Here is a 15,704-nt window from a genome sequence, read left to right as displayed (position 1 = left end):
GTTTTCATGAATTTTGGTTCATACCATTTTCAACTATGTAACTAGTATGGCTCCACTGGTGTTCTATTGCCATTAAAATTATGATCTATTTAATACGTGTACAGCCATAATATATTCACATTTAACTTCGCAAGTCACGAAATAATGAATACATCATGTCATCATCATTATTTTTTAAAAAAAACTAATAATCGATACATTATTTATTCAATCATAAATATGGGACCTTAACGCCCACCTAAATATTTCATAATTTCAGTGAATACAAAATTCTATTGTAAGCATATGCCATTCATCTACATATATAAATAATATGCTTCATTTGGCAATAATCTGAACACATGCGATGAGAAAATACATGTGAATACCAACCTATTTGTCACACCCCATCTGACCACGATATCTCAAGAACAATTGTGCAGCACCATAATGTGCTAATGCCCCCAACACAACAAACACATGGAAGATTTGATGACTATGCCCCGCGAGGTCGAAGAACCCCGGCTTCCACCGCTCAGGAACCCGGCAAACGTAAAACATCGTCCCGGTCAAATACGATAAAGCCATGACAGACTCATACGCCAACGTGACATTACGGTGGGGATCGTCCCAATTCACGACGACAGCATGGACCGCGGGTATCAAACCAATCAATCCCATAGATACGAAAAGCATAGCTCGAAAAGAGCGGTATTTCCCAGTCGAGAAGGCCGGAGAGAGCAAGGTTACGATGGTGCAGATTCCGACGATCGTGATACCTGTCAGGTAAACGATTTGCCAATGTGGGGTGCACTGAAAAATGTAGTACATCGCGGGGAAATAGGACGTGATTATCATGACGGTTATACCGACATAATCCATTTGTAGTAGCAGTAAGTTAAGGTGGTGTGAGTGGCAACAGAAGAGATGGCATATGCTACTTGAGAGGAGACAGAACATGGAACCGCTCAAATACACGTAGAATGGCCAGTTCGTGGCCACGGTTTCGGGCGAGGTCCTGTCGATTTTCAAATGCGATTCTTGCTTCAGGTCGATCAATTTTGTCGGCCCCTGAAACGGGAAGCATTCGAATTCTCATTTTCGTCATTGAAAATTTAAAGAAACTTGAGGACTTTGGTACTTGAATGAGGGGAACTCACCAGGGTGATATTCTTGGATATATTTGCTGATGGGTATTGCCTGTAAAACAGAGCGATACGCATTATTTCCTTCGCTTCAATTGTCGAAACGTTAATTTGCATTTTTGTCTGAATCGAAATTAAATTGGTTCGGAATCAATATATTTCACCTCAAGAGTGCCCTTTTATCGAGGTTTGATCTCCTGGACACTTAAACAACGATACGTACAAAACGTTACATGAGGCCGTGTTCAAGAGATCAAAACTCCCATTTTCTTTTATCAATTATTAGAAAGTAAAACTAGACAGAAATATCAAAGATTTTGATGCAGCAGCACTTCAAGTGGTATGTTAGCATAAACCTCTTCCAATAAAAAATTACATTGGGTTTTAAGTTTTTTTATTTATTTATCATTTGTATTTTTAATGCATTTTGGATTTTAGTAGGTGACGGAAGAGAGAGTTTATGGTAACATAAACAGCATGTACAGAGAAAAAACCAACAGCTGACAAGTCAACTTTAAAAAAAAAAGTGGGTGACAGTTGACAGATCATAGTTAAATGTCCTTTTCTATCATTGAATTGATTAATAACAGACAGCTAATAACTGCTCTGCATCAATTTCTCTTATATTTCCATGTGATTTACTTTTGCAAGAAATTAATAATAAAATCATGGTCAGAAAGAAAGACAAAATTTTCCAGGCACTCTCAACTTTGAATATGAACCCAAATGGGACAAATTTTAAAAAACAAAAACAAAAAGTGGCAATATTTTTAACAAAGGCTAATATAAAAAAGAATTAATGTCCTTTCATCTTCTAAAAATTCAAATTTCATAGTCTTTTGAGTAATCCCTACCCGGTCGCCTCCTTCCACCAAAATCCTCCCTTTTGACCCACTCTCCAAACTTGTTGCAAGCAAAAAATCAAAATATGTCTAAAAAATTTTAAATTATGTTTTTTTTATGAACCACAGAAATTAAATATTCAATCATACACCTCCTGCCACAAAGTTCTAATTTTGAACTGAAAATACATATATGAGAAAATAAAGGGGAAAAAAATCTTGAAATTACCCAGAAAATACTGTGAAGAAATCTGCAACCTGAGGCACGTCCTTCACATTTGCCACTGTCAATCCCAAAAACAACAAGAACCCAAGCAAATGCCTGCAAGAAAACAAACAAACATGATTTCAAGATCTCAACTTTATCTTGAAACATAGTATGATCCGAAGAAAAGAACTTTACTCACGTCCACACATTCAATGTCTCATTATGCCACCGAAATACACTGAAAAAGGCCTGTTTCAGAGGCCAATCAGATCTATAATAATTCAATATATACTCATTATCCTTCATATACTCCGGCAGCTCATGATAGGATAAAAGATTATATTTTTCCCCTTTGGAATCTTTGCAACAAATCATTTTCTTGCTGACACTATTCTTCTCTGGCGTGCAAAGTTTTCCATCTTTTTCTTGATCCATCCCTTTAATTTTCCTCTTCCGAACAGACCCTTTACTGCTACTTACCATAATACAAGTTTTCTTGATTTGAAGAGATAAATAGGGACCCTTTTCATATGGAAACTCAGAGAAGAAAAGTGTGAACGGTATGGTAGCAAGCGACTGTGCAAACAGAAGAGCATTTATTTTGGAAGGCTCATACTTTGCTGGAATTTAATGTTGTACAGTTAGGTTTTGTGCACATTTGGTTAGGTTATCAATAACTTCTCCATTTAATGCTACCCATCATGCATCATTTCTTATTTTGCAGTGATCATTTATAAATATAACATAGTTTATGTATTTATTTATGAGTTATTTGCATCAACCACCCCTGTGAAATATTAAAAATGCACATTTTTACCCTATGAAATTTTAATAGATATTTTCAACTCTAACCTTTTAAAAAATCAGCACACTCGCCCCTTCACATTAGTGCTTGTTGCGCACGCACCCCTTCACCTGGTCATTTATAAATATAATATAGTTTATGTATTTATTTATTCATTTTTGGTTTAAGTTTTAGGCTATCTAGGCCGTAAATTATTATTAAATTAAGATTCTTATACGTAAAGTATGAGCAGGTGTCTCTATAGTATTTATAATGAAAAAATAGTATTTTTTTTATTAATAAAATCAAATAGAATACATGTCTTACAAAATTGATTTGTAATACTATTTTGTAGGAAGTTTTTGTTTCTAAAATATTTATTTGATTGGCAAATATGTATTGATTTTTAATGTTCTTTATAGGGAGTATGTATATTTTTCTAAAGACAAATTATATGATAGCTAGCTCTATTTTTTGAAAAAATAAATAATAAGATTTTAGTTCCGATTTGGATATCAATTTAATGAGAGTTTAAGAAAAATTTAATATATTTTAAAAGTAAAATCCTTTTAAAAAATAATAACATTATTATACATAAAAGTGTATAAATCACGAGTATCTTGTACCATGACAACACGCACTCGGTGCTTTTACTATCTTGGATTATAAGATTATAACATTATACGACTAAAACAATTAAACAAACACGTACCCCTTTGGTATGGGTAAATTATCGTTGCATAAAAAGACAAATTCACCGCATTAAAACCAAAATAAATAAATAAATAAATAATCGAAGAGGCTATTTGGTGGTTAATTTTGAGATTGAATCAATTTTTAAGTCGTTCAAGTTCGTTATATACTTTAATAAACATCAAGTTTGAGTCGACATATCATATTTTTATCTCTAATGACGATATTATATGTAAAAGCAAAGTAGGGAAATTCAATTTGATGATGAGATTTTAGTTTATACTGATATATTCGATTTCGTCTATATATATATCGATATATTTAAGAGACTGCATAATAAAAAAAACTAAGAAATTAAAATTATAAGAGGCCTTTATATTGAAAGAAAAGACAAGTTAGAAATATTTTTTTCAAGTATTTAATTTGTCCGGTGTCTATATCAATCTAGAAAAGTATATAGTGTTGAGTATTGCAATTTGCTTGGTAGTTAGGAATTTGGGGTATTTTTCCAAACCATTTTGTTGGTGGGAGTTAAGCAAATTAAATGTTAAAGTATCTTTGTTCCTTTCAAATTAAATATTCAAACTACGAATTAGGTTGTAATTAATTAATATTAATATATGTATAAATGGACAAAATGTTGCTCATAAGAAACTACAAATTAAAAATCAACCTTTAATTAAATTTTAATATTACTTGTATCAAAGTCGTATTATTTTATTATACTATGTAATAGGTGTAGTATACTCAACATTAAACCAAATGTTTTCCATGTAAATACGCTATTCTTTTTTTTTTAAAGATAAAACATCATTCATTCATACGATAATATTGCCCAAGTAATAGTTTACAAAAGAACTTACTACTTGCACGTCAACCGTATATATCTTTTTTTAAAAATTCTTAATATAATAAAAATGTGAAAGAATTAATAAGAATGAATAATTTTGTAAAATTTATTTTTAAATTAAGAGCGCTAGTGATTGTCTTAAATCTTCACCAAAGCAAAAGATTTTTCAGAATTTAAATCCTAACTTTGATTATTATTGTTGTGATAATGATAATGATAATGATAGTAGCGATAACATTTGGAACATCTATTGTTTGTTCAATAAATGCGCACGTAATGGATAGTTAAAGCCGTATAATTTGATTCCGATTGGGCATACGTATCATAATTAATTGCGTGTACAAAGATATATCGCAAATTGCAATTGATTATGCGTAAATCCATAATGTAAAATTATTATAAAATCTTTTTGGGTAAATTCATTTAAATCCCTGAATCCAAACTTGAATGTGTGATCAGTCTCTGCTAGAAAAAATTTGTGTTTAAACTCTCTGATCAAAAAATAAAATAAAAATCTGCACTCCCTGGACTCACATATCTTTTCACGGGTGAAAGTTAGTACAAAACATTGAAAATGTGATACTAATATATGATATTCGAGCACTTAATGATGCAGATCTGATACAAAAGATAATATTTTGAGTGTAAAATATGAACAAATTTACTAATATCAAAACTTCCGGCATTTGTTTGAGTACTCAAAAATCATATATTTTTACTAGCTCTTAACACATTTGGTACACTAATATCATATATTAGTATCATATTTATAATGTTTTTTGTATCGATTTTCATTCAAAAAATATAAATGTGTCATTAATATCAATACTTGTATGCATGTTTGAGTACTAAAAATTATTCATTAATACCAGATTTGAAACTGTTGATACTCAAATATCATAAATTTGTATCTTATTTTCAATGTTTTGTACCGACTTTCATCCGAGAAAAAACATGTAAGCTCAGGAAGTGCAAAAAAAAAAGTTTTATGTGGATTAGGGAGTTTAATAACATATTTTTCTGACAAGGACTGGATATAAATTTAAGTTTGGGTCTAGGGATTTAAAGTAAATTTACCTACTTTTTTACATGAAATATTTCAAGAAATATTTTTTTAATAACTATGGATGATATTTTCCACCGAACCCGATGGAGGATCCGATATCCGATCCGAATAGAACTATTTGGGTAGAGTATGGATATCCGATCCTCCAACGACTATGAAAATGTAGATGAGAGTTGAATATCCGACGAAACGAGAATGTGGATGGATGAATATGAAGTTGAATATAATAATGAATATGAGAATGGACGCATAAAATTATACTCGAACCCGATTCATTCCATCTGATTGTGTATAACATGCCCCTGAGGGTAACTGGAATGTGAAATTTGGGTCAATGTTGAGCAGATTTACATGGCGTGTGTGATTTGTATTTTGCAAGTTATTGTATATATATTAAACTTTTATGCAACATAAACTCGAAAACTGGGTCGTGGGTTCTTTATCATTAAAAAGAAAATAAAAAAGAAGAAGAAAGATATAACTTGGTGACATAAAATAAATCGGTCATACGTTTTACTTGGCAAATAAAAAGAAGATATTCTCCGATTAGAATTAGATTCATGATAAAATTGCTAATTTACATGGATTAGATTTTTCACCACTTAATGATCATTACCCGGCAATAGAAAGATGTGATATATTTGTTCAAAAAAAAAAAAGAAAAGAAAGATGTGATATATATAATAAATATATAAAGTAATATTTAATCTAATATATTTTTATTTTAATATATAAAATTAACGACAAGCATTTACTACATCCCTATTCCCCATAAAGTGAACTCTTTAGAGACGTGTGCATCCCCTCCATCTATTCTGTATTTCTGTATAAATAGTCCAAACAGAGCCTTGAATTTTTTTCTTTTAGTTTTTTAGGGAACAGAGCCATGAATTGAACTTCGTTAATTCATATGTATGCCAGAGTTGGCAGTAAATGCATACAAAGAAAAAAAAAAGAAGAAAGAAGAAGGAAAAACTCCGTCTAAAAGCATAATAATCCCCATCCCATCTCAATGTTGCAATAACAATCTCAATGTTGCAATAACAATAACAGTAATTATAATAATCATTATAATAGTAATAATAATAATAATCCCCTTTCAAAATATATATATATATATAATCCTGTCAAAAAATAATAATAATAATGTGTGTGTGTAAAGGGACAAAATAAATGTATATACAACGAAGCTAACATGCAACAAAATAATATATAGACCCACTGCCACCTAATTCCTAGCTAAGACTCAGGCTGTGAACAATAAATTGTGCTTTTAAGTGTGTGACACTTGATGGTTAACTAATTTACAACCACAACTTGGACTTGCTAACACTCCATGCAAGTGCAAATATAGGGGGGTGTATGAACTCACTCCAACATGGCTCCACTTGATCAATCAACCAGCGAACCAAAAAAATAAATTTATAATCGATTTACATATACAAAAATAAATAAATAAATGAAAGGTTCCACTTAAAAAATACAGCAAAATAACTTCCCTTGATAATTATATTTTATTACACGAGGTTGAATTTTCTCGCTATCCATGAAATCAGGCTTATCTCATATTTAAAGATGTTTATACCACCAGACCATAAATGAAGTTGAACTCTCCCTCGTAATATTGCGTACGAATATAATTATAGTCGTATGAACTTATGACAGTGTAAATTAGGTGAAGGCTAGCAAGCTAGCTCCACCATCAAAATCATCTACAGACCAATGCACATAAAATCGATTGTATGCTTTAATAACAATCACTAGAACACGCACGAGAAACAACACAACGACAAAAAGAGAGAATTATAGAATTCTTCCCTGTTGTCTTGAAGAGCTGTGCCATGACGGCCAGCGTCATAGGTTTATAAAATAACGAAATCTGTAAACAAAAGGCATCGAGGTTTCATAAACTTAAATATTGGACTGATTTCCTGGTTACCACTTCAATATATTGAGCAATCAAACAGACTTTTCACATATCAGGTTTCAAGTATGTACAGTGTGTAAATTATGTCCCAAACTATATGCTTTCACAACCTCGTATCACTGTGTTTGTGCAGTGTGAACAAACAGGATGTAAACCGTAAAACTTCATCATTCATTATTTTTGGCGAGTATGCACTTATAGTCATGAGTGAAAAATTAGAATTTGAGGAATCGTAGCTCATCCAATGAGGCTCGGAGATCAGAGCTGCTATATCCTTCAGGCATGCTGATGATATTAGGGCTATCATAGAAGATGACGTCGGATAGTGGGTAGCTTCTGTTCGCATGGAGTTGGTTGCTTGTGCTACTACAAACGCCTTTCAACACGACGGACTTGTGAACACCTCCGAGCAATCCTTCATAGTCACTGTCCCCACTTTCCCCGACAAAAACCACGACCTTTGACAGGTCCATACCCCAGCGAAGATATAAATACCTGAAAAGCAAGTTTTACATGTCGAATTATGATTCCACTCATGACATGGTTATGTGCAAAATGCCATACCGAAGAAGAGGTCAAAGATATGAAGATGATGAGATCTCCATTTAGTTGTTCAAATGGATGTACAGTCAAGCCTTCCCAAATCACCTTATAATAATTTTGATGACTATGTCATGGATCAAACAAAACAATGTCTGATCGTAAGGAGCATGGATTGAGGCAAGAAAGAAGAAAACCATCTTCATATTACTTCTCTCATGTGGTAAGTGTGGGAGTTTGAGTACTAGGAGACGCTGATCGAGCTTCAAGAAACAAAGCATTAAATTGTATTCATCCAAGGGTACTTTTTTAGGACTTAGGATGGCATATACTACAACATTATAAATGAAATGGCAAGCAAATGCACGACACTGTAAAATTTAAAATGTATAATTTAATGGCTGCAAGCACATATGTCACAAGAAAAAATCATCACCAATTAAAAATTTTACCGGAGTGCTTGGGAACGAGAAGCAAGGACCGGAATCGCATTAATCTTACATCCATTTCGACAATAAATAACATGACAACGTAGTGCTTGAATTCTCAATAACTTTCTTAGCTCCTTAGCAGGGGGAACCTGAAAGACAAATGGCATTGTTAAAATGGCATCTGATGTCCTACTATGATGGAGATATAGTAATGAAAGGCAATAAAACAGCAAAATTAATGAGGTCAAGAAATAGGGCAGGATCCGGAGGACTTAAGGACACAATAAGAGCTGCAGCATATTTCTAGTCGTTGATACAGTAAGTTCCAATACCCTATACATCAACAAAAATAGAAAAATAAGGAATTTTGGTTTACCACTCCAGGCTCCTGAACTTTGAAAGAATAACAGTAGTCAGCTGAAGTCTCTTCATCTTCAACAACATGATGTTCTTCCCTTTCTCCCTTCTTCTCAGCTGTAGAAGCCCATCGGACTAAAGTCTTTCTCAAACCTTCACCACCCCAGCGGTATTCAATATGTGAATGATAATACAAGTCTACTACAAAAGGGTTTTCTTCTGAGTGAAACGATGAATAATAAAGATCACCGCCACTATTGCAAATAAATGCGTCAAAATCAGTCGGGTTAAAGCCATTTGAGATCAGAAAAGAATATGTTTCCGTAATATTAAAGGATGTGTTTAATATAAACCCGACTGACCCTTCAGTCCTTTCCTTCTCCACAGCCGCAAAGATCTTTCTTACACATTCAGAAAGACCATCACCTTCATGGCAATCCACAGCAATCACGAACATGTATTTCCTCCTCCTCAATAAAGGGAACTTACCACCTGCAGAGTTCTGATTTCCCTTATCCATCGTCCCAGATTTCTGCACACTCTTCACAGAACCTCTAGACCATGTCAAAACAGCATTTTCTAGCTTACTCTTTTGAACTTCAGGGTTTAGAGAGTCATTCATATTTTCTCGGCTCCCATTCTTGTCTCCGTCAAATGAGAACTTTAAGTTCAAAGATATATCATGTATATCTCTTAAGGAATCACTTGGTGAATCTGATTCTGAATTTTCGTCATCATCATCTTTTTGTAACCAACGAGGCTGCCTTGGTTTGCAACTTGCTATTTTAGTGAGATAAGTTTTACAATGCTCTGGCCATGAAAAAAGATGTATATTTTTTAAACCATTCGCTCTGCATTTTGCCCAGAGATGCTTATCTGCAACCAGCTTCAAAAGGGCATCAGCAATGGACTGTTGATCATGGGGATCAATAAGGAGACCGTTGTCTAAAACCTGCAATAAGGATAGATACCAAATAACAAACTAAGATATGTAAGCTTCAGGAGACGAAACATCGTCCGCAAAATCTCTGAGATGATAAACAAAGAAAAAAGAGTTGAAATACCCTGTGAATGTCAACGGGGCCACCATTTTTTGTGGCAACAATGGGCAAACCATGTGCTGCAGCCTGTTTAATGGTGGAGAGATCAAAATCGTCACTTGAATAAATTTGAATTTGACAAGTTTAAAGTCTTCAGAAGCACATGGCATACCTCTATCAAAGTAAGCCCAAAAGGCTCAATGAAAGCTGGATTAATGAACACGCCCTGTCAAAAAAAATATGAAACACTTAAAAGTTTCAGCAGATGTTATACTTCAATACACATCCCAGTTATTGGTGGCACACATGCATGCACGGAAAAAACAAATACCTCCCAGTTGAAGCAATATATACTACGTAAGTACTCAGAAAATTCACAAGGGATTTGCATTTCCAATTTGATACCACAATCTTAAACATTTTGGCCCTATTTGAACCAATAACATTGACATGGCCAAGAGTGTAATATAGGGACTGACATTGCCGAGTTATTCACTCGCCCAGTCCTAGAATTGCAGACATGTGAGTAGGCCATGGGCCACAGATTAGATTCTATCTCAACATCTTATGTTTGAGAGGGAAACCTAAGGGTGTTAGCTTACCAAATCCAAAAGTTAAATTTGTATCAACATTGTACCAATTATTAACAGTTGAGTAATATATTCAAGACTCAAGAGAATGAATATAAAATTCTTCAACAATTCTAACTTACAATAGCACTACAACGAGTCAAATTCGAACCTTTACTATACTGTTATTATTTACCAAAGTCGCCTCCGGCGCCATCGAAGTACAGTTGCACACCAAAAGCTAGGTTACTGACTGTGAAATTAATGTGGAAGTTCTTAGATCTGTTCCACTTTCCAGTCTTTTCTAAAACATGCATGGATTGGTATTTTGAGAAAGAGTGTGGATTTATTTACTTGTTTAGTAGTTTATACGTTAGCTTAATGGTCTAATTGGGATCATGCATGTTTAATTCGCAATTCTTAGATTTACCAAAGAATATTGCTTGAGTTACAAAACAAACATGAGAGTACCTTAGTCTTTGCTGCTAGCCGATAGATTTCAGGAACTTCAACTTGCTTGTGATGTTTTGGATATGCCACTTGACCATAGAGATCATACTTATCGATAATCTTAAGAATTGATAAAAGAACTGAAGCATTAGAGCTTGACATTTCATCAATATTGTCACGGTTACCCATTATTAATGTCTGCAAAATACAAGGAAAAAAATTAAAACGGCAATACAGGTACAACTAAGCAATGCAATGGAGTTAAAGCATTCCACAAAAATGTGTTTGGGTGGGAGCTTACAAGGTTAGCGAGTTCCCTAAGAGGACGACATTCTCCAAACGCTTTTACCAAAGTAGTGAGGTTTTTCTTTTGATCTGGCCTTGCGAGTGCAAGTATCATAGGCTTCCTTGGATTTGAAAGGAAGCGCATTATCTGTGCATGCATCACCGTATCAGATACTAGCATTAACTTAAGAAATGAAAAAGGAGGGAGGTCAAATTAAGGTATTAAATAATTCATGAATTATAAAAAATAAATCAATCAAAAAGTACTGCCTTATTAGCAACAGATTGTGCAGTATATATCAGTCTAACCTCAACCCAAATAGGTGGATCTGGAGACTTGCCACCTTCGCTTGCTTCTGTTTCTGTATCCATGTCTCCATCATGAGGAGTGATGTGATTAAATTCCATTCCAGGTGGTATTACCTGGGAGTAGAAACTCGCTCTTTTAGTAAATCATAAAAACCTAAGAGTTTCAGACAAGTTCAGAGACAACGAGCACACATAACAAATTCACATTCAAAAAGCAAGTGCCATAAGGTAGTATTTATCATGCATTTTACTTACGGAGAAACTATGATAAAACAACAGAACAGTCTAAAATAAAATTTTGATCAGCAAAAAAAAAAATTAGATGCTGGTAGTTTGGGATCTGAAGTGGAATTACAGTACTTACAGCCGTGCGAGGCATGAATCTTCCATAGCAGCTCACATTGCGCTTAATCCTCGCTCGTAATTTACGCTCTAGAATTGGATCAAAACCATCGTACAAACGCCACTGCTCGTCTATTTCTTGTCTGGTGCTAGTAATGACTATCTCAGAAGCGTCAAGCGATAACTCCTCCGCCTCTATTCTACGCATTATTTTGAAGGTAGAATTAATCTCGTCCCTTGACAATCGACCCTGTCTCAAAAGCTGTTCCAGCTTATCGCGACCCAATGAATGACCAGTTAAAATCATAGGTACGTTCAAAGCACCCGATAAAAGAGCAGCAGAGTCACCTGCATCTGCATAATGCCCATGAATTGCGACAGGCCAAACAGGATATTCATTACCAATTTGTTCACCAAGAACCTTGGACATTTGTATGACGTGGTTAAGAGCACCATCAACAAATTCAGGGATATGTGGCCACAAAAGTTCTTTTGGAATATATTTATCTTTAGGTCCAAAAGGGATGCGAATGATGTAAGCGCCACTACTCTCTCCTGTTTCATTCACCAAACCTTCTGAATTTCGTGGAGGAAGCATCTCTGTGGGTTCACCGTAGCTCCAGTCTACTTCTGGTGATGATACTTGTCTAGTGAGTAAATCAACACGATACACACCAGGCATCGAACCTAAAGCCCTTGCCAGCTCAACAACATACTTCACCTGATGAAAATATAACAAATGGAAAGTAAAGCATTAATTGAATCAACTGAGAAAAAGTTTGGCAAATCACGAAACAACCCCTGAATCTTTGAAGCACCACTGGCATTAACAAATGAAAATGACATAAAATTCCTTGGGAACAGCACATAATACATACCTGGCCGCCAGTATCAGAATCACGACCAAGCTCCATGTTTTCGCCACGTATCAAGCCATGAATGCTGCAGGAGATGCTTGTGTCAGCAACCACATATTAAGTTGCATATTATATTGTTCTATATTTATTTTTAGGCAGAGGCCTCAAATAATAAATTCTGCATGTTCAAATATATGAGTTCCTCCTGGCGATCTTACAAAATCATCAGTACAAGAAAGTCAATACTCAAGTATAATCATTCTGAAACAGAAGAATGATTATCTAACTTTATTTTAGTTAAGAGTGGCTATACCCGCAAAACCAAGAAAAGTCATCAAATACCAGATTAATAAATAACAAGCGAACAAACAGGATATCAATACCAAACACCTTTTAATCACAATATGAAATATGAGATATCACAGATTCACTTCATACCTAATCAATACAATGTACAACTGTTTCCCCTTTTGTTGATTAACCCATGCCTCTAAAGTGTCAACAGAACTAATTCTTGGCAATCGACCTCTATTGCTTTCTCCATGAGATGAAAGATCACCAACGGCATCTCCTTTCTCCCCCTCTGACAAGTCTTCTGACATGTCATCAACCGCTTCCTTTCGACCTCTTTCACGTTCAAGGCGGCGTTTATTCATCCTCTGGGCCTCCTCGCTTTCAAGCTACAAAAATTAAAGAAATAATGGCAACTCAATTACACTATTGATAGATAAATAAGTTTCGATAAATAGAACAGAAGAAATCATACAATATTTTTAATACTCCAAGCATTAAAAGTATGTAACATGATCTGTAATATCGCTGACGTAAAGAAGAAATCAAAGCAATTATTGTCAAAAAGACGAATAATAAGTCAAACGAACAAATCATGAGCATTAAATTAATGGCGAGACTTTGGCGTTCTATGAAGCAAAATATATCATACTTCATGGTTATTAAAGACGCGTGGCACATTAAAGCCACCTTGAAGCCTAGGAGAAAGGCCGGCTGAGAAGCAAGCCCACTCACATACAATAGTATAGAATCTACATATATCACGAACATTTTCTCAATTAGCATCGTTGTGTTTTCTGCAAATTATTGAAGCACACAAAATTTCATTAGTGTACAAATAAATACGAATGGTGAATAGACTGAATTTCTCCCTAGATTCACAATCCTTTTGTGTTAGTCTCAAGCTTTTGATATGTGGCGTGTCCTTCACTTAAAAATTGCACTGTTTTGCACCCCATGACTGGGTGTGAGCTTTATGCACATTTAAGAACCATATGCACAATCAAAGCACATTCAGGGACAAGGAAAAGCGAAAAGAAAAGTTCCAGGATGCAACCACAAATTAATCACAACGTAGAAGCAAATTAATGTCAATTACATATTTTATAATACGAATAAAAGAAGTCGATAGACATAGAATTTCGAGCTAGAATACACATAGTTGTCATGCTCATATGAGCATAAACATTTTTAAGTATCACACGTCAATTAAGGGCACGATAAATAGGACGAAGTTCACGTATGCATGCATATTAACTGAATTCAGCATGCACTTAGGAAATGACACTGATCAGAACGTAAAATAAGCATAACCAAATAAAGACAGACTTTAACTATTGTTAGCAAATCTAACATGCTCTTGTCCAACAACTTATATCATTACTAGCAATCTGTAACAAGGCTAGCCAGTGAAAAAACAGAGTGTAATGAGAATATATCCAAAAACACTCAGGTCAATTTGAAAACACTTGCCATTACTCCAGAACTTCCCGTGTAACAACATAACTATAAACAAAAAGGATGGGTTCTCTATGACTTATCAAAAACATGCCATGATGGTTTGTGCTTACTGGAAAATTTATTAAATAGACTCAAACAGAATAACTCGCCCGCAAACCACATCATTCTTCGCGATTTTCCAATATTTTACAGGCAGCAATACAGTTGATAAGAGCGAGCCATTTAGCCAATAAATTAATCAATAAAGCAATAATCTTGTTACCATTACACATAGATATGTTATTAGATTCCAATCATTAAGCGACCCACGCATCATAACACTTCAAATACGCATCTAGAATTTTAACTCAGACTTCCTGCCCAAGCAGTGATCGACGTGTCATCACCTAAACAAATGAAACTCGGAAGAAAAACTTCAAAAAATAAAATCCTGGAATAAGGGGAAAAAAAAACGAAACCTGTTTTTTCTGGCGAGCCAAATTCCAAATACGCCAGCACATATTCTCCAGCCTCGTGTTCCTCTCCTGCGGACTCCGTGTCGCTTGTGCCTGAACAAAAAAACTCACACAGTAAGAAAACGCACATGTACACACATCAAACGCACAAAACACAAACTCACATCACCAAAACACACATACTCGGGCCCAAGCTCGGTGGAGATCGGTCTCATCGAATCCCGTGATCACCTCCTCCACGAAGTACCGCGTGGGACTAAACCTCCCCCTCTCCCGCAGCAGCAACGACGACTTCGTCTCACCCAGCCCCGGCCCCACATCCAGAATCGCCTCCAGGTAGCTGTTTATCCAATCATTTCCCGCCATTTCCCGCCACCACCACAATCACCGCTGCAGCTCCTGTGTGTAGTGCAGTTTGCCTCCGCAATTGATTCGAATATTCGTAAATGTATGCGTAATATAATTATTATATATATACGTGTTCGCACCACAGGAGAAAATGGAGTGGAGGGGGATTTTTGCTGGGTGCTGATGTTGATAAGGCCCTCCCAATTCAATTGAAATCAAATCTCAATTTAATCGAGAATTTGTAATTCTTTGAACATTATTATATAATACACATTCAACCTCACTCACTATACATGTATATATATGCCTAAAAAGTGCATATTTTTTTGTGAAAAAGAGGCCAAAATAATTTAATTCGAAAAATAAAATAATATAATCACGGCAATTAGCTTGATCTTGTTGTTGATTCAATGGACAACAGTCATTAGTGTACCACGTGATTGACAATATCTAATAATCATATTTTGATTATAGT

The 15,704-nt window shown here is 34.8% G+C and overlaps 2 protein-coding genes across 3 annotated transcripts; both read right to left on the bottom strand.

Annotated features, from left to right (window-relative positions):
• Positions 1-153: 153 nt before the first annotated feature.
• LOC140873265 (heptahelical transmembrane protein 1) lies at positions 154-2,828 on the bottom strand. Its single transcript, XM_073276346.1, has 4 exons — positions 2,374-2,828; positions 2,196-2,288; positions 1,140-1,179; positions 154-1,050 (listed from the first exon to the last, which is right to left on the bottom strand). The coding sequence occupies exons 1-4, from the start codon at positions 2,655-2,657 to the stop codon at positions 373-375; spliced, it is 1,095 nt and encodes a 364-aa protein (XP_073132447.1). The 5' UTR covers positions 2,658-2,828; the 3' UTR covers positions 154-372.
• A 4,629-nt stretch (positions 2,829-7,457) lies between these two features.
• On the bottom strand, positions 7,458-15,473 carry LOC140873020 (probable sucrose-phosphate synthase). 2 transcript variants are annotated; one of them, XM_073275981.1, is made up of 13 exons: positions 15,065-15,473; positions 14,885-14,974; positions 13,113-13,354; positions 12,696-12,759; positions 11,840-12,538; positions 11,476-11,589; positions 11,183-11,314; positions 10,903-11,079; positions 10,035-10,088; positions 9,887-9,949; positions 8,842-9,774; positions 8,487-8,614; positions 7,459-7,989 (listed from the first exon to the last, which is right to left on the bottom strand). In XM_073275981.1, exons 1-13 carry the CDS (start codon positions 15,245-15,247, stop codon positions 7,710-7,712), a joined length of 3,159 nt encoding a protein of 1,052 aa, XP_073132082.1. In that variant the 5' UTR covers positions 15,248-15,473; the 3' UTR covers positions 7,459-7,709. The 2 variants fall into 2 exon arrangements, with proteins under 2 accessions (XP_073132084.1, XP_073132082.1); XM_073275983.1 differs by lacking the exons at positions 14,885-14,974; positions 15,065-15,473 and adding an exon at positions 14,689-14,857 and having other exon boundaries at positions 7,458-7,989.
• Positions 15,474-15,704: the final 231 nt, after the last annotated feature.

The sequence above is a fragment of the Henckelia pumila genome, unplaced genomic scaffold (genome assembly GCF_033568475.1).
Source record: "Henckelia pumila isolate YLH828 unplaced genomic scaffold, ASM3356847v2 CTG_525:::fragment_3, whole genome shotgun sequence".
NCBI lineage: Eukaryota > Viridiplantae > Streptophyta > Magnoliopsida > Lamiales > Gesneriaceae > Henckelia > Henckelia pumila.
The sequence above is the reverse complement of the archived record's forward strand: the minus strand, read 5'-3'. Positions and strand labels throughout refer to the sequence as shown.